The sequence below is a fragment of the Lagopus muta genome, chromosome 4 (assembly GCF_023343835.1).
Source record: "Lagopus muta isolate bLagMut1 chromosome 4, bLagMut1 primary, whole genome shotgun sequence".
Classification (NCBI taxonomy): Eukaryota; Metazoa; Chordata; class Aves; order Galliformes; family Phasianidae; genus Lagopus; species Lagopus muta.
Window position 1 is genome coordinate 4,917,844 of NC_064436.1, and position 18,219 is coordinate 4,936,062.

The 18,219-nt window shown below is 38.2% G+C and overlaps 1 protein-coding gene across 1 annotated transcript in view; it reads left to right on the top strand.

Moving 5' to 3' along the window:
* Nucleotides 1-17,089, top strand: part of CPE (carboxypeptidase E) — a 42,931-nt gene extending 25,842 nt beyond the window's left edge. The window contains exons 2-9 of the mRNA XM_048942376.1: nt 2,925-3,121; nt 5,070-5,237; nt 5,793-5,910; nt 6,951-7,133; nt 10,875-11,014; nt 12,865-12,964; nt 15,200-15,318; nt 16,394-17,089. Of these exons, the coding sequence (XP_048798333.1) occupies nt 2,925-3,121; nt 5,070-5,237; nt 5,793-5,910; nt 6,951-7,133; nt 10,875-11,014; nt 12,865-12,964; nt 15,200-15,318; nt 16,394-16,492 (1,124 nt within the window). The 3' untranslated portion in view covers nt 16,493-17,089. The remainder of the gene's footprint in view (nt 1-2,924; nt 3,122-5,069; nt 5,238-5,792; nt 5,911-6,950; nt 7,134-10,874; nt 11,015-12,864; nt 12,965-15,199; nt 15,319-16,393) is intronic.
* The last annotated feature ends 1,130 nt before the right edge of the window (nt 17,090-18,219 follow it).

Below are 18,219 nucleotides of genomic sequence, written 5' to 3' on the forward strand. Positions count from 1 at the left end.
GGAACATGGAAACTCTTTAACATAGTTTTACTTTATTGCATGTGTGGGTGTCAGATAAATGAGACTTGTTAAAATTATTTTTTTATACCTCTTCTGTAAGATCTGTGTCCTGTTGTCTGCCATGGAAGGGAAGCATTTCTGCTCGTTTGGAGAAACTTTTAAAAAGTTCATAATCCAGTTGAGATTTTCAGAGTCCTTTCATTAAAAAATAAGAATTCTGTGAGGCAATTACATTTGTGGAATATAAAGGGTGATTAAGTTCTATGTTAAATGGCTTACAAGGGATTAATGGGAAGAGCAGCTATTCCTCCAGCCAGCTATCTTCAATCACTTGACATAGCAAAGACTTACTGTAATTCCATTGACTCGCTCTGCCTCTTCCACAACTCCTTTCAGCTTTTTGTGCCCATGTGAGATTTTCATTGCTGCTGGAGATGCTGGTCGATGAGGCTTTATTCTGGGTTCACTTTAGACTGTACTTATTTTCAAAAACCCTGATTAAAAACTGTTAACAATTCTTTGGTTGGCGCTGGAAAGTGATACTGCATGGAAAACCTTTGTTTCTATTCCTTCATTTGAACCAGTTCTGTAAATTCAGGTGGAAGAGAAAGGCAAGTGAATAACGTATAGTCTGGGAATCTGGAGAAGTGAGTTCTCCTTCAGGCTTACATAATGGTGTTCTAGGAAAAACCACAAATGCCAAGTGTGGCTGTGTTCATCTTTGCCATGGTAGCAAGCTTATGTCTTGGCTTGCAAAACAATTTTTCCCCATAAGTTATATGGCAATATACATATGCATGAGCATTCTAATTATGAGAATTTGTGATGTGCACTGCTGCACGTTTTATTAAATAGTATCCATCTGATTTAAAAGGGTTGGGCTGAGTGCATGGCCTGATTACTCTTGATGATTAGACCTCTTACATTCCCTGGTATTAACAGATAGGAAGAAATACTAAGTTAATGCCAAAAGAGGAAATGTAGGGCTTTAGTCACAGTAATGGAGTTGTACATATCAGATAAAATGATGCTGTTTCATTTGAATCGGAGTATTTTTTAACCTAACTGACAAAAAACATGAGGGAATAATATGTACAAAGCTGTCTTATCATAGAAAAGAAGTACTGGAATTAATAGTGCTCTGCTAGGACCTTATCAGTGGATTAAGGTTTTCAAGCACAGACTGAAGAGTTGTAAGCAGATACAGCTGTGTGCTTGATTAGCAATTATTTAGGCCTTGTTTGTAATGCTTCTTGCCTTGAATTTGCCACTGTGATAGTGCTAAAGGCTATCCCAGGGCTTATGGAGACTATTTGAAGTGTATTATCAGCAGAAGGTTTGATTCAAGCTGTGCTAACAGGTGAACTCTAAAAAGGCAAATAACGAGAAAAGCCTGCATGTCCTTCTGGCTAAATATGAGGCAATCATAGAATCATAGAATGGCTTAGGTTGGAGGGGACCTTAAAGACCATCTGGTTCTAACCCCTAGCTATGGCCAGAGTTGCCACCCACCAGCTCAGGTTGCCCAGGATTCCATTCAAACCTGGCTTTGAGCCCCCCACCAGGAATGGGGCATCCATGACCCCTCTGGGCAGCCTATGCCAGGACCTCACCACCCTCTGAGTAAAGAATTTCTTCCTAACACCTACCCTAATTCTCCCCTCTTAGTTTAAGGCCACTTAGCTTTGTCCTGTCACTTTCAGGCCATGTAAAGAGTTGATCTACCTCCTGATTTAGGTTCCCTTCAAGTACTGGAAAGTGGCAGTGAGGTCTCCCAAGAGCCTTCTCTTTTCCCAACTCCTTCAACCTGTCTCCATAGGAGAGGTGCTCCAGACCTTTAATCATCTTCGTGGCATTGCTCTGGTCCCACTGCAACAGCTCTTGTAATGGGGGCCTCAGACCTGAATGCACGGTTCCAGATGGGGTCTCATAAGAGCAGAGTATAGGGGGACCCTCTTCCTCTCCCTGCTGGTTCCCCCTTCAGATATTTACATTTATACTAAAGTATCTCTAGAGCCCAAGATGTGGTCCTTCAAAAGGTAAATCCTGTATAGCTCTGTGAGACCTCAGACCTCTGCAGTGTGTTCTTTATCTAGGATCACGAGGGTGCAACTTGGGAATGTTGGAATGTTTATCTAGGTGCTAAACTTACAAATATATATATGTATATATAAATATGTGAACATGCACAGGTAAATGAATATATAAAAATATGCAGAATGTATTAAAGCCAAATTTAAATATATAATTAAACATCTTTGTATATGTTCAGTATATAAAACAATAATTCACATGATTCATGAGAATTTATCGTTCATACAATAGGTACATGCATGGAATGTTTTTTGGAATGTTCAGCAGGAGTGATCCATGAGTTGGGTCATTGCATTTTCTTCATAAAGTCTGAGCTGAATATCTGAATCAACCGCTTTGGGTTTTTCAGATCACTAGGATCAGCAGCTGTTTCTTGGCAGTATTTTGGTAGACGAATTGCAGTTTGATGCGTGTGTAGTGGGACAAGGTTAACGTAATCTTGGTGAGAACATGAAGGATAAGAAGCTCTGTTAGTGTCAGTTTGTATATTTAAAAATTAGGACACCTTTTTGTGTTACTGAGGCATCAATTGCATTATACCTCAACAGCAGTGTTGTTAATAGCTATGATTAGCATTTATTTTGAAATAGTGTATTGTCCTCTGGTATTCTTTCTCTGGCTTTGGCAAACAACCAAATGTAAATGACTGTTTAGCCAGAGTTCAGGAGAAAAAACATCTAGATCCACTTTCCTAGAAGAGGCCTGTAGCTTCCTGGGGATGCTGTGACAAAATGTAGGCACAGCAGTAGAGTTGTCTCTGATGTACTGTGATGTAGTCCATGCTTGTTTTTTTGTGCTACTCTAAGACATGCTTCTTCTTTCTCTTGCAGGAGAGCCAGAATTTAAATATGTTGGGAATATGCATGGGAATGAAGCTGTTGGAAGGGAGCTGCTCATCTTCTTGGCTCAGTACTTATGTAATGAATACCAGAAAGGCAATGAAACTATTATCAACCTGATCCATAGCACACGTATCCATATCATGCCATCTTTGAATCCGGATGGCTTTGAGAAGGCAGCATCTCAGGTTTGTAAAACTACAATATCTACCTATGTATTTTAGACTGGTTATAAGGAAAAAGTTTCTTTCCCTAAGGCAGTGGCACAGGTTGTCCAGAGATACCCTGTCCCTGGAGACATTCAAAGTCATGATGGTCAGGGCTCTGAGCACCTGATATATCTGTAAGTGTCCCTGTTCATTGCAGTGAGTTGGACTAGATGGCCTTTAAAGGTCCCCTCCTATTCAAGCGATTCTGTAATTCTGTATCAACCTGAGGATCAAAATGGCACCTTAATTTATTTTATAAGTATATAAACTCTGTGGGGATCACTGAATGGTACAGCGTAATTTATTTTCTAATAGTACAGTAGGCTTCTTCTCTTTAACAAAGAAGATATCATGCTTGGGCTTTCCAAGGATAGCTGTCTCTGTTTTAAACGAATATACTTCATTTTAAAATGTAATGATGTTTATGCTTCATGCCTATTCTTTCATCTGAGTTTGCTGACCAAATTGCTTCCTGAACAAGTAACTTGCAGGAAAACATCGTGTTTCCGAAGTACTAGAGAGGAAAAAAGGTTGATGTTTCCTCAAATATTCTAGCTTAAATGCATTTATGTGAATTAGTTGCATTATGTGAATTATCTCAAGGAATCTAAGCGAGCCGTATTTTTAATAAAAACAACTCAATCTATATTTTAGGCATAAGGTACTTAGGTTAAGCTAAGTGCTATTAGTCAAGAAAATCTAGTATTTAGTTTAAGATGAAGACTCAGTAAAGAGTGTTAGTGCATGGTTAGCAAATAGAGGACAAATGGGATACTCTTCTGTCCCATTTCTAGTGTGTATTATTATTCTAAAGGAAAACAACAATTGTTCTACAAGTCCTATTGATGTCTCTATGTACTTAGATATATAAATATGGAATCTTTTGATGTGGCTATTCATTTATGGTTAAGTAAGTTAAACTCCATTGAGCTCTTCATTAAGCAGCCTATTAGGAGGGCTTTTAAAAACCTGAGACCCGTTTTAACCCATGTCCATGAGGATGTCTCCCTCTAGTGGTAATAAAGCAGTTGTCCTCAAATTGGTGCGTTATTCCACTTGATTGAAATCTCTCACTGTAGAGATTCAGTAATGAGATCATCTGAAATCTTTTAGCCGAAGTACATTTGCTTTTACAAGCCTTGTTTTAAAATTATCAATGATTTGCATAGCAGTTTCTTTTAGTGCTTTTAGTTCTGATTTAGCACCATCTTTACGCACGGTGTGTGACACTACATTTAATATATTCCAAGACTAAGACCAAAAATCTACCTAAGCCTATTTCACAGAGCACTGAAAGCTTAGAGAGACAAGCTGAGGAAAACTACGCATGCTGAAGGCATTTCCTTAATGCAGAATCACATCTCATGTGAAGGAGCAGCTGAAAGATTCTGCAGAACTCTTCTCTGCATCTTTGTTTGCTGCCACCATTGCAGCAGATGAAGCTGACAGTTGGCACAAAAATAAAACTCTCAAGAGAAATAAAGATTAATGTCCTTCTTTGTCCTGAAGCCATTTAGAACTACGAAGGAAGTGCAAATGTGCCTTGCAGCTGGTGGATACACGCACAGCTGCTTGGAGGCTCTTAGAAATGAGGTCTGTAAGGCAAAGCATGCACCTGAGGCAATGGGGAAAAGCCATGTCCTGAGGGCAGGCTCAACAAGCACAAACCGGACAGGCACTGGAAAGTCTGATGGTAATTTTGCCCGTCTTTAGTCCAAACTTGTTATTATGGGAGTGATTTCCTCCTCTGAGACAGTTTGGGTTTATTTAGCTTTTACTCCCACGTGGTCCATTCTTACTCTTGAGAACGTGAAAGGTAAGAACACGATGTAAATTTACATTGATAAATACACCTACATAAGAACTGATTCCTAAGCTCCTCAATCTGCCAAGCTCCCTTCTCTTTCTGTTTCTTTCCCTCGTTTAGCCCGGCGAACTTAAAGACTGGTTTGTTGGTCGAAGTAATGCCCAGGGGATAGATCTGAACCGAAATTTCCCTGATCTGGATAGGATAGTCTACGTTAATGAGAAGGAGGGTGGCCCAAACAATCACCTCTTGAAAAACATGAAGAAGGCTGTGGACCAGAATCCCAAGGTAAGCAGAGGCAGATGAGCAAGTTGCTTGCACGCCTCTCTCTTCCATTTTGCGTAAGCAGATATGCAGCCAACCCTTGAAGCTCTGTGCATTCTTTGTGATTCTGTTTTTGTGTAACTGCTTTGTTCTTTTTTTTCTGATCACTTCAAATTTATTCATCTGATGGCCTTAATAGCCGTTTTCTATCTTCAGATTCAGACTATTAAATGAAGTAATTTCACTTTCAGTGCAGAGAACTGGACTATGTCCAAACAACTTATACTTTGAATTATTATTCTTGGCTTTATGTTTTAGTTTTAGCTTAGATATAATCATAATATGAAGAAAAAAATAATGAGATAACCTTATATGTTTCCTCATTCTGATCTAATTTACACCAGATTTAAGGCTGATAATGAATCTACCCAAGTTCTGATGTAAAAGACTAATCCAGCTCTCTTCATTTAAATGATTTCACAACACACATGACAATAACTAAGTCACATATATGCAAGTAACTAAGTCTCTACACTAAATAATCAATTTTTAACTGCTGGTTATGCTGTTTTGTTAAAGCTTGCTCCTGAAACAAAAGGTGTCATTCACTGGATTATGGATATTCCCTTTGTGCTCTCTGCCAATCTTCATGGAGGAGACCTTGTTGCAAACTACCCTTATGATGAGACTCGGAGTGGTATGTAGATAAGAGGAGATAGAAATACTTATTCTATGCTTTTCTTCCCCATATTTATTATAATAAACATTATTCAATGCTCTGTATTATGTTGTCATGTATTTACATCAATGCTACCTGAGATCCACGTTGTAAACATAATGGCATGACAGTAATGACTTATTATTCATTAATTATTACTCATTAATTAATAACATGTTTAAAAGTAGTCACTGTATGACTATGTTGTCCAGGTTTGAAGACAGATATCTTGTTTTGCAAGAATTGTATGACAGAGGTGATGGAATGCCTGAGGAAATCATGATCCGTCATTTAATAAAGACATCCTATGTCTTTAATTAGCTGAGGCCATTTGTACCTTGCTAAGTGAAGCTAGATAGATGTGTCCAGACTGCCTGTATGATCTAAGGTTTCTCTACTTGCACGTTTACAGAGAGCATTTCTGAAAGCAACATTATGCTAACAAAAACAGCAATTACTGTTTCATCAGTATTGGTCATATAAAAACAAGGATCACTTCGAGGTAGAGATGTTACCATTTAGCACATGGCTGTTTCTGCCACTGTAGATTGTACACATCACTGAAATGATTGTGATGTGATGATATTGTTGGTAATTGACTTTCTTCAGTCTACCCTCCAGTAGTTTAATTGCAAATTCTTGGAATACCAGGCTGCACAACTTCTTAAGTAGAAACATTTTTCCATGTTCTGTTTTCTTAAAAAGAATGGAAAGCCTAAAATGCCTTGGATTTTTTGGTGCACATTGAAACGCATATCTTAATAAATATTAAGGCTGATATGAATACTCATGTTAATAACAGGGCAGCCTGGTACAGGCAATTGATTAAGGACTGGAGGAATGTTAGTGTGATTCAAATAATGCCATGTTAGTTGTTAGTGCTACAGAACGCTTACTGACAGACAGAGAATTTCCCAGCACCATCCTGAAGGTGCAGCACAGGTAACCTCGGTTCTGACCCCGGCCTGTATGACTGTGTTTTTGGTAATTCTTGTTCCTGGACCTTCTTTTCTCCCCAGGCAGTGCTCACGAATACAGCTCCTGCCCTGATGATGCTATTTTTCAAAGCCTGGCTCGCAGTTACTCATCTTTAAACCCTGCTATGTCTGATCCAAACAGACCACCGTGTCGTAAAAATGATGATGACAGCAGCTTTGTGGATGGAACGACAAATGGTGGAGCATGGTACAGTGTCCCAGGAGGTGAGACCCATGGCTGACAGGTGGTTATTTCAAGCTTGAGTTTTCACTTTGGAAACTCATTCCCTCAGACTGGAATATCACTGCTCTAGTACCACAGCAACACCAGATTGAAAGATTTAACTGTTTAATTGTTTCAGTTCAGTCAAAAAATAACTTACTGAAATATTGAATATTAGCTACGAAAATGTGGACCTATTTAACTTTTAGCCTCTATTTTTTTTCCTTAGGAAAATGTTCTCTTTCCATTGTTTCGATGCAGTGCTTTCATCCTAACTAAACTGCACATGACAAAGAAAGACTTTTCCATTGGAAAAACTTGTTGGAAAGCTTGAATTAATTCCTTCTTTTGGATCTTACTTTTAAATTAGACTGAAAATTGCTCAAGAGAGCCCTTTTTTTTTTTTTCATGTATTTATACAAAAGCAAGAATTAAGGAGTCCTAGTTCTAACCAGAGTGATCTTAATATGATACAGTAAAAAATGGAGAGATGCAATGGAGATAACTGTGAACCATACAGCATGAATTTGTTTTTTGTTGTTGTTTTTCCCAAGTATAAAAGTCAGCTGGCAAGCTGTGATTGTTGACCAAAACCTTCATGGTAGTAAGAGCAACAGAGTGACTCAGAAGAAAAGCAACAACAAGAACATAAAAGGAGTTCAGTAAAGCAGTCCTTTCTACATATAAAGCTAAGGAAAATAACTAAACATCACTTAGTTCAAGTTAAAATGTTATTGAAATTTTATTCCTTTAGTCTGGAAAGCTCTCTTAGGAGACAGAAAGTGGCAGTGAAGTCATCTGTTGTATTGGTGACATTTTGCTATCCAGATGGTAGTATGCTCAAAGTTGGCAGTGATGTAAGCTATTGAAAAGCAATTTGTACTCCTGTAGGAAGAGGCCACATCAGGCCACAAACAAAAACAAACCTGTATATGAAATGTTTTCTTTAATGCTGGTCTTATTTTTATCAGCTTGTAATTAATGATTGAATGATTTTGGAATTTCCTTCACTATTGAGTGCATAGCTTTTCAATACCAGTAATGGTTTTTTAATGTACTTTTTGTGTGGAATAGCTATTTGGAAATATAAATGAGAAGAGCAGATAGTAATGAATTACTAACAAGCCATATGCATATTCTGCTTGCTCAGTCATGGCAGTGTCACCAGAATCTATTCAGATCCTAACATCATTATGAAAATAGCATTTCAATGCAGTTTCCACTGCTGTGCTCATAGGCTATTGCTTAGGTATCTTTCTGTTTCAGATAACCTTAAATCACTCTTGGCACTCTGTTCATTCACATCTAACTTCAATTACCTTTCATGCTACCAGCTTTGAAGGCAATACTGATACTAATATATTTCTTAGGGATTTTATACAACACATGTAGGATGCACGTTTTCCACATTGTGTACAAGGCTCTATCCTGTCTTGCTGGAAGTTACTGGCTTTACACATGTGGAGGTACACCCAGCATTCTGATACAAATTGTAGGTAATTCTGATGCCTGGATTCCAATGGTACACCACACTCCCCTTTTTTTGTTAAAATGAGAAGCTTTGGGAATGTGATGATGTGGATCCCTCAGATATATTCTGGGTGCATAACGATGAGGAATAGGGCAGTTGGAAGCTTGGGCAGTAGTATCAAAGTTGCTGCAGGGTTGAATAAATCTTTTGAAATGTATTGATTTATTGAGTGTTGCACTTAATTACTGTAGTGAACAGGCAGATAAAGAGTGCAAATTGTAGCCAGGCCAGTACAACCAGACTGCAGATGTAGTAAGGCATAGTTCAAATCCAGATTATCTTTAACCCATTTTCTATGCCAGATATTCAGATCATCACCTGTATATCAGTGATGTAGGCAGGACTTTTTTCAGGAGACCATACCAAGAGCCAGGAAACAAACTATGAGGTATGAGCGTTTTGCACAAAACCAGAATTACCTTCCTTCTTAATTCTGTCCTTGGGATGCTAGGGCATCCCTGGTGTCACCTGCTTTGAGAGGTGGAGAAGGAAAAAATTCCTGAGTATTGGAGCTGCGGTGTTGTTGGCATCACAGTGAAATTATGCTCTGCTCTTTGGCACCATGTTATTCCCTTCGTGATTTCTTTCTTTCTTCCACAAGAAAGAAAGAATCAAGAAAAGCAGCATTATCTGCTGTGTGGAATACTTCCCTGGCAGTCAGCTGTCGGGGTGACTCACGAATGCTGCTCTCTTGCTGTGTACAGGTGATGATCCATCGCATATTCTGCGTGGTGGGACATCAGAGCTGTCCCTCTCAGGAGCACATCTTGCCTTCTGTGTCCTCATTTTCCTGCCAACTAATGGAGATGCTCAGGCTTAAAAATAGAAAGCTTTTTTTTTTTTTTTTTAATGAGTCTGAACAGTCTCTGTTCCTATCAGTAGTTAAAAGCCTATTGCCTGATTGGCAGAAAATAGACTCTTCATCCATATGTGTTGGCAGAATCCCTCCTGACTCAATCTGTTAGCTGCCTTCAGTGTTCTCTTTTGGATATGGCATCAGCTCTCTGGACATTGCTGTACACAGTGCTAGTGCTTTAGTAAAGAGATTGTATTGGGTCTCCTGCATAGCTCACACGGATCAACACAGGGCTGATTGAAGTAGCTACTTGTAAATCCTTTGAGCATCTATGGAGATGCTCAGAATACCTGGTAGTCTTTCTCTTTTCAGCCTTCCATTGGAGACCCCACTGACTCTGCTTGCTACCTAGATTGGGAAAGCAAGAGCTTAGCTGTTACCAGCATCTGCAAAGAATGTAATTGTAACCTTCCTAAGGACAATCACATTCCCCCCAGCTCTTGATCCACTTACAGAGCTGGAACTGCCTTGGTTATCTGTTGACTGATTTGCAGTAGCCAACATTCCCACTGCAGAGAGAGGAGTGGCTCAGAAATGCTAAAGAATATGTCATCCTCACCAGGTTTTTACACCTGTTGATGATGCTGTTGTATATATTTTTAAATTTGTATGGTTAAAGCTACATTTATAATGAGATTTCTGTTAATTAATCGAAATCTGTGCAGTGTTTCTCTTTCATAGGTATTGCGTTCTGTCTATAGAACAAATATATGGAAGAAAATTAGTAGGATGTCTGCTTTTTTTTTTTTCTTGTGGAAAATCATATATCTGGGATCTATGTACAAAAGCTTGACCAAACTCAGAATATTCTTTAGAAAACAGATGCTATTTCAAGTAAAACGTTACTGAGTTGAAATATTACATTCTCAGGAAATTTATCGTGTTTTTGACCAATATTTATCAGTTTTTCTTTCAAAGACATTTTATCATGCTTCATTTGCTCTATAGTTAATTGTCATTCTTTTTCAATTACAAAGTGATCATCTTTTACTTTCATCAGGAGATATTTGAGACGTAATTGGAAATGATTTCAAGTTTCCAGTGAGGAAAAAAAAGTTATTTTTATGCCAGCAACTGAAAAACCTGTCAGATAGGAGCACGCCGGTCAGGTGCATCATCACAGTCATGTTTTTTCTAAACTTTCCAAAACAAAAGTGTTTTGGAGGGTTAAGGGTTTTGTTAGTTTCTCTGTTGTAACGACATTCAGTTCAGAACTAAGCTGATTAAATAGAACTGTACCGATTGTATTTATAGCTATTATTTTCTTAGTATGTCCAGCATCTCACATGTCCCTCTTTGCTCCAGTTACTTAGGAACAATGCAAAATCCATTCATAACTCTTTTCTGGCATCATAGGAATGCAGGATTTCAATTACCTCAGCAGCAACTGCTTTGAAATCACAGTGGAGCTTAGCTGTGAAAAATTCCCACCGGAAGAAACTCTGAAGGGCTACTGGGAGGACAACAAGAACTCCCTCATCAATTACATTGAGCAGGTAAGAAAAAAAGGAATGGCACAACTCTAGTTATTGTATGTGAAACTTCTGGACTTCGTGCTGAGTGAACATCTACTTTGACATCTCATATTAATCCGATCGGTACGTAATTCTTATTTGTCTCCAAGGTGATAATCCTGTGTGATACTTCTGAATGTAAGGCTGTCGAAAAAGTAAAGAAAGGAAAAAAAAATATGAAATCCATCACAGTTTTTACAGATGCTTAACTTAAGTTGGCCTCCTGAATGGTTACTAGTATACATCTCTTGAGTATAAATCCATCCCACCAGCATGGATGTGTGCACAAGGAGAGAAATTGCCCTCTACAGATTAAAGTGTGTGTGTGCAGGAGATGTGATGAATGACTGCACGCACAAGGGAGCCTAGATGACCAGGTTGGGCTGTAGGTGGCATCTCAGTATAGCATCAGGGAGCTTATCTGCCAAACTGTGGCAGTGTCAAATTTCTGAAATCTGGAGGTTGTTACTTAAAGATCACAAACGTATCTGTTGTCATTAATGGCTGCACATTTGGGATTATGAAATCAGAGACATACTTTGTTGGCAGAGTTGCTCAAGTAATATGTTAACTTCAAGAATTTATTTTTGCAGAACCACTTGACGTAGCTAGAAATGTGAAATACTTCATCATTTAAAATGCTTGAGTTGAACAGTTTTGAAAGTAGTATGTGGGCTGGAATTTAATATGGGATCCACGTCTCAGCTATGTAGACGTTGCTCAGCTCCTTGGCTGCATGGGTTAATTTTCCTTCTGTCATTTAAAACTGTGGTGTCATTGCACGTTCCTAATTACTAATGTGTAAGAGATTGATTCGTCAACTTCCTAGCTCCTGTGGAGCTGCTGGCTTTATCTCTGAAGTTCAGATGGTCTGCCTGGCATCTTGGAGAGTAACAAGGCCAGCCCAATGTTCCAGCTCCCTCGTGATTGCCAGAACAGTGCTAATGTGTACTTTCTGCTTTTCTCAGCCAATCTGGTCTCCTCACACGCTGCAGTCACATCAGTGCTTTAATTTCACTAGGAACAGACAGTTCAGATAATCCTGGTGTTTTCTGAGAAGAAAGTGGGTAGTGATGGTGAATCTTGGTCCCTGTTCTTAAGCATCTCTTAAACATCAGTGCCACCGCTATTCCTCCTTTGATTTTAAAGAAATGGGGGAATCTGGTTCTGTCACTGAAACTGAACAGAGAAGGTTTTCAGCTGGAGATCCCAAAAGCTCAGTGGATGCTGTGCCTATGAGGCAAGAAGGATCAAAGACCTGATCCATTGTAGCTCTTTTGCAGCTCAGTGGGGAGTGCTGTGACTCCCAGTTGTCCCAGCTCAAAGCCCTGGACATTTTGAGCAAGAGCCCAAGTGTCCACATTTAACCTTGTTTGACTTTTAAGCATTTCCATCCATCTTTTGCCCTAAATTCTTACAGTTGGTGAAACTTCTATTTGTAAAATTTTATTTTCAGCCTCTCTTTGGAAATTTTTCAGCACATTTATGAATTCCCAATCACCAGTGCTTTGAAGCCAGTGTTTATGTTTTGTGATTTGATGTGTGTTTTTGAAAAACATTTGTTTAATGTGGAGGAATTAGAATAACTAAGCTGAATTCTTTGACCTTGATGTTTAATAATTATTATACAGAGAAAAATAAAGACCTATTAATGGTGTGTGTGTATATATATATATGTATATAATTATTAAGAATTAAGAATTATGCTTGATAGTTGTCAGCATGCATCCTTAGATATATCTATACGATATATATCAATATAGTGATGCAAATTACTTCTCTTAGGAACTGTTACGTGATTTTGTATGTGCTTCTGCCTTTGATTATTTTAGATTCACCGAGGAGTGAAGGGTTTTGTTAAAGATCTTCAGGGCAATCCAATAGCAAATGCTACCATTTCTGTGGAAGGGATAAGCCATGACATTACGTCAGGTAAGTTTTGTGCCTCAAGAAGCTAAGTGCTGGAATATACTGCCACATTTTTTCCTTTGCAGACTGGAGTCATTTCAGATTTTATTAGCTGATGCCTAAAGGTACGATAGTTTTGAACCTAGGAAGACATGTTGTGCCCCAAGAAACTCCTTGCCTGCAGGATGGCATGAATATTCCACTAGTGTTTTGCTGTCAGAGGAGATGAAGAGCAGTTGCTGGGGCTTAATGGATCTCTGGTGTGAAGTGCTACTGATGGCTGTTGGTTATTCATGCTTATTTTGTCTTCTGATTTGTGGTGGTGCTTCACAAATCTGCCAGAATTTAAAGTTCTGTTGGCAGTGCTGTTTTGAGCTGAAAGGCTAAATTGCAGTCCAGAACTTATATTACGATGTAATACCTCATCATGTGTAAATGTACTCTCTTCTCCTCTTCTCCTCTCCTCCTCTCCTCCTCTCCTCCTCTTCTCTTTTTTAAGAAGGGCATTTGAAAGAGAAAAATGTCATGTTGGTGTTCACAGAAAATGGGGTCAGCTTTTGGCTGGTCTTGTGCTTTATTCAAGGAGTGAGTTCACAGGTTGTTTTCAACTGCTGACTTGCAGTCTTCCCTGTTGACTGTGCTTTCTTATTCTAGATGACAAGTTCTAAAAACTTTTGTTTTAATGAGATACTTTTTAGGAAAAAAAAAAAGATCATACATAATAAAGCATTGGCATTTTACATGATGGTCATTTCCCATTGATATTGTCTTACTGTGCTCTTACAGCGGTACAGAATAGCATGATATAGGATTGGCAGACTCTCAGCTGGCTCTGCTGTATTTTCACATCACCTTCAAGAGGGCAGCATCTCTGCTAAAGAGGACAGCAGCCCACAGTAATATTAGCCACCTTCTTTCACAGTGTGTAGGAAAGCTAAAGAATGTAAGGCTGAGAATAATGTTCAGGGATAAAATGAGGGAATAAGCTGTGCAAAGAGATATTCTGGAATATGAGAGCAAACACTCACACTTCTGTGGTACAAAAAAGCATTGTCACGAATCACATTTTTATATCTGTACTCATTGAGAAGTTGTGTGTTGTCAAAATAGGGAGGAGCATAAGTACTTAAATTTGAGCACATTCAAAAAGAAGGACAGATCTAGTCATTCTGGTTTGGATTTGTTTTTAAATTGTTCTCTTGCTCCTTTGTTCATGACTTAACATTCATCTTTGTTTCGTTGCCAGAAAGTAGAATGGATCATTACTGCTGCTCTGTATTTTGTTTTCTTTTTGTTTTGCAAAGCAAAAAGTCTGGGAACAGCGTGAATGATTACTAATGTTTTTTGCTGTGCAAATTAGAATCATTGAATCATTAAGGTTGAAAAAGACCTCCAACATCATCCAGTCCAACCGTCCACCTACCAGCAATATTTCCCACTTAACCATGTCCCTTAGTACAGCATCTAAGCATTTCTTGAACACCTCTTGGGTCAGTGACTCAACCAGCTTTCTGGGCAGCCCATTCCAGTGCCTCACCACTCTTTTGGACATCACGTAATTTATTTCTCTGCCAAAAACAAAGAAAGAAATAGTCTGCAGTAATAGTCAGAGCAGTAGAAGCCTTTCTTTGACCTTGGTAGATCAAGCTTTTATTTCTTTGTTTGGTTAAATGGAAGGAAAAAAAGCCCTAGACATTGCCTGGATACTGAAATGATTAGATACTTTCAGAGACATCATACATGGAATATTCCATGGTGTGATCATTTATAGCTTTCTCTACACTATAGCTTGAGAAAAGTGGTCCTGTTTATTTGAATCTGGAGAGAATAAAATAGATATCAATTTGAATTTCCAGAATTTTGAGTGAAGGACATTAATAATCCATGTTGCACTGCAGGCAAGCTCAGATGCTTAAAACAGGCTGTGCATTGGCTGGAGAAGCACTTTTTTAGCAGGATAATGTCCCAGATTGCCCTTTTCTTCAGTGTGCTGAGAGCTTTCAGCTTCAGAAGACAAAGTCTTTCAAGGAGGATACAGCACAACCTCGGAGTTAAAAATGCTTGTTGCGTTAACCTGAAAAGAAGAAAATCTGTGGTGATATATTCATACAGTCTTTACAGAAGATTTCTTTCAGACAGCTGAAAGAAGGCTGACAGGAACACAGCAGTTGCTGACAAGCGAGACAGTCCCCGTTCCTTGGCTGAGTAATTCATTTTATGCATATTTATTTGATTTTATTTCTTTCATCTTCTGTGCAGCCAAGGATGGTGATTACTGGAGACTGCTTGTGCCTGGAAACTACAAACTCACAGCCTCAGCACCAGGTTATCTAGCAATAACTAAAAAAGTAGCTGTGCCCTTTAGTCCTGCAGTTGTGGTAAGTGATCATATGCGTGTCTGTTGAGCACCTATTACATTGAAACAAACAAAACAAAAAAGCTAACTTTTTTTCTCCTTTCTGATATATATATAGCCTAGCCTAAAGGTTATTTTCCAGAATATTTAATACTCTTTTAGAGGACAGTGTGGAAATCTGCTTTTCTAGTACTTGCTGTGTAAGCCACTGAGAACAATCTCATTTAAACTCATTTATTTTCCTTATGGCCTCATTTGAAATGAGGTGGCACAGAGAAGGGTGATACTGAGATATTTGTTCTTTTTATGAGTAGCTACGTGGCTAGGAAATCAGGCAATCACAGCATATCTCTAAGTAGTGTGGCATGAGGAGTAAGCAGTCTTGAGATTTTCATTCGTCTTTCTAGTCTAGATTGTCAAGTGCCTACCTGCACAGGTTAAAAACTGTCCTCAGCTCTGTGCAGAAGAAATGATGGAGCTGTGCTTCGTACCCACTTTGTATGGTGGATAAGACTGATGCTCTGTTTTAAGACTTCAGAAGCATTGTTTATTCATCCTCCATACGGGTATGGAGTCGGCTCCTAAAAATTACAATAGATGCTTATTTCTTTAGTGTGTAACTCATATATCATATCCACAGTAGTGAACCATGTGCCAGAAAAGCTCCCTGGATTTTCCTGGTGACATAAAATAGAGCATGTATTTTGGTATGTTGGGAGTCTGCCCTGCTAGGTGCTAGCAGTATGTGAAAGAGATGCATGTTACATGCTAGAAGATATGTGTACCTGTAAACTATTCTTAATTTCCTTGCCCTGTAGTTTTTGAAGTCTTTGGACAAGCCAAACGCTGTTCAGATAGCTGGATTCTTTTGGAAATTTTATTATGCACCACTGTGTTCTTTATGGATGTTTATTGTATTGATATGGAAGTGTTGCACATCCTTAAATCAGACACAAGAGGCTGTGGAATAAATCCTAGCCTAAAATAGAAAGTCTTTCCCCAGGGCCTATGGCAGTGTTAAGCAACTTTGAGTAAATGACTCTTAATAGCACACACTTCTCTCTCTTACCAGTATTTTGATTGCTTCTCTTATTCAGGTTGATTTTGAATTGGAGTCATTGTCTGAAAGAAAAGAAGAGGAGAAAGAAGAGCTGATGGAATGGTGGAAAATGATGTCAGAAACACTAAATTTTTAAATGAAGATTTTGGCTTTTAAGCTTTGAATCTGTTATATGTTGATTTAGTATAATGTACTGTGGAAGGTCCCTATATTTTAGATTTTTGTGCACTTCACAATATTTAACTTTGATTTTTTTCAGTCATCTTTTGATTACTATGATTAAAAATAAATACTAAACGCCTAGCTAGATACATAAGTTATTAATTTTCTTTCATATTGTTATAGAAAATTTACTCTTATATACAAATCAGAAAAAAAGAGTGAATGTCTCTGCAGCCTATATGGAAGTACAGCCTTGTGTATTATGTACAAGTTCAGAATGTGTAAGTTAAATTTTGATTTAAGAAAAAATAAATAAAACACTGTAGTCAGTTCCCTGTACCACCAGAAATATTTGACAGTGCATAGTAGTAGACAGTGCTCTTTGCTGAGTGTGATTGAAAAGGCTTATAATAATAATGTGGTGGTGTAATGATTAAAATACATTATAACATTTTGTGTGTCTCTGGTGTTGGGGCTGTTGAAATATGTAAGAACCATAAACTTCTCACTCCATTTCAGGAAGCAGAAAGAATCTGCATTAACTCTTCTATTAAAGATGGCATGAAATGAATTCAGGAATTAAGAGCTTTTGTCTTAAACCGTTCATGGTGTCTCAAGATCAGGTCTATATTATTTCTCATTATTTGCTAGCCAAAGTAAAAATTCTGAACAGACAAAGAAGAAAAGCTCATGCATCTTGTTGATACGCTACTTGTGTTTGTTTTCCATCAAGAAAAAAGGAACTTCAGACCAGACCAGTTGAAATTATATACCTGCCTTTCCAACAAACTCTCCATGTATCAGTGCTGCCTAGGCAATCTGCTGAAAGTTCATATGGTCGCTGGAAGCTACCAGAACTTTACACAAAGGTCAGACAATGAACTGAAAATCATGGCTGATATGAATTTAGCTTCACAAGCCAAGAATGGTTTGCTTTTGTTCCAACTTTGCTTCTTACGTTGGTTAGTCTTACTGGGATCTGGATGCAAGACAGATCAGTGAGAATTTTATCAGTGGTGAAATTTGACCAAAAAAGTAACTTTGATTTAAAAAAAAATGTCCTCCTTCCTCCTTTTCTTTTTGTTTTTTAAAGTATACTGTAGTTTAATTACCTTGCTTTGGTATTTTGTCTGAGTTGAGTGAAACTTGTGAGGTCAGAGAATTACACGTGAGCTGTAGTGGGTACAAGTTTGGTACAATTATTTTGGAACTGCTGCTTTATTTCAACTAAGCATCTCATTGAAAGTTCTGACACTATTGCTGCTCTATTTTAATCCCAGATCAGGTATTTGATACGGATTTCCTTCCTCTGTCTGTGTTTTGATGAGCATGTTATTTTAGCTGATGTTGTAGAAGTTCGGTACCAGTTAGGATCAACCAACACTGCATTATCGTATTCCCACCTTAAGTGAAAAATCACATATCCAGGAATAGGATCCAAATTTACCTCCTCTGAGTATTTAAAACTCTACAGAAAAATTCTCTTTTTTGACAATTTGGTGTTCTCTAATAAAAACAGTACTCAATCCTTTGCAATAAAAATGTAACCACACATTGATAGATTGGACAGCAATCAGAAGGAATATACTCACTGGTCAGGAATTTACTCTGAAACCTGTAAATCGTTTAGTTGTTAGGTATTGAATTCCAGCCTTTGGGGGAACTGGACGTGCTGTGAGTCGTTATCCAGCGGTGACCTTT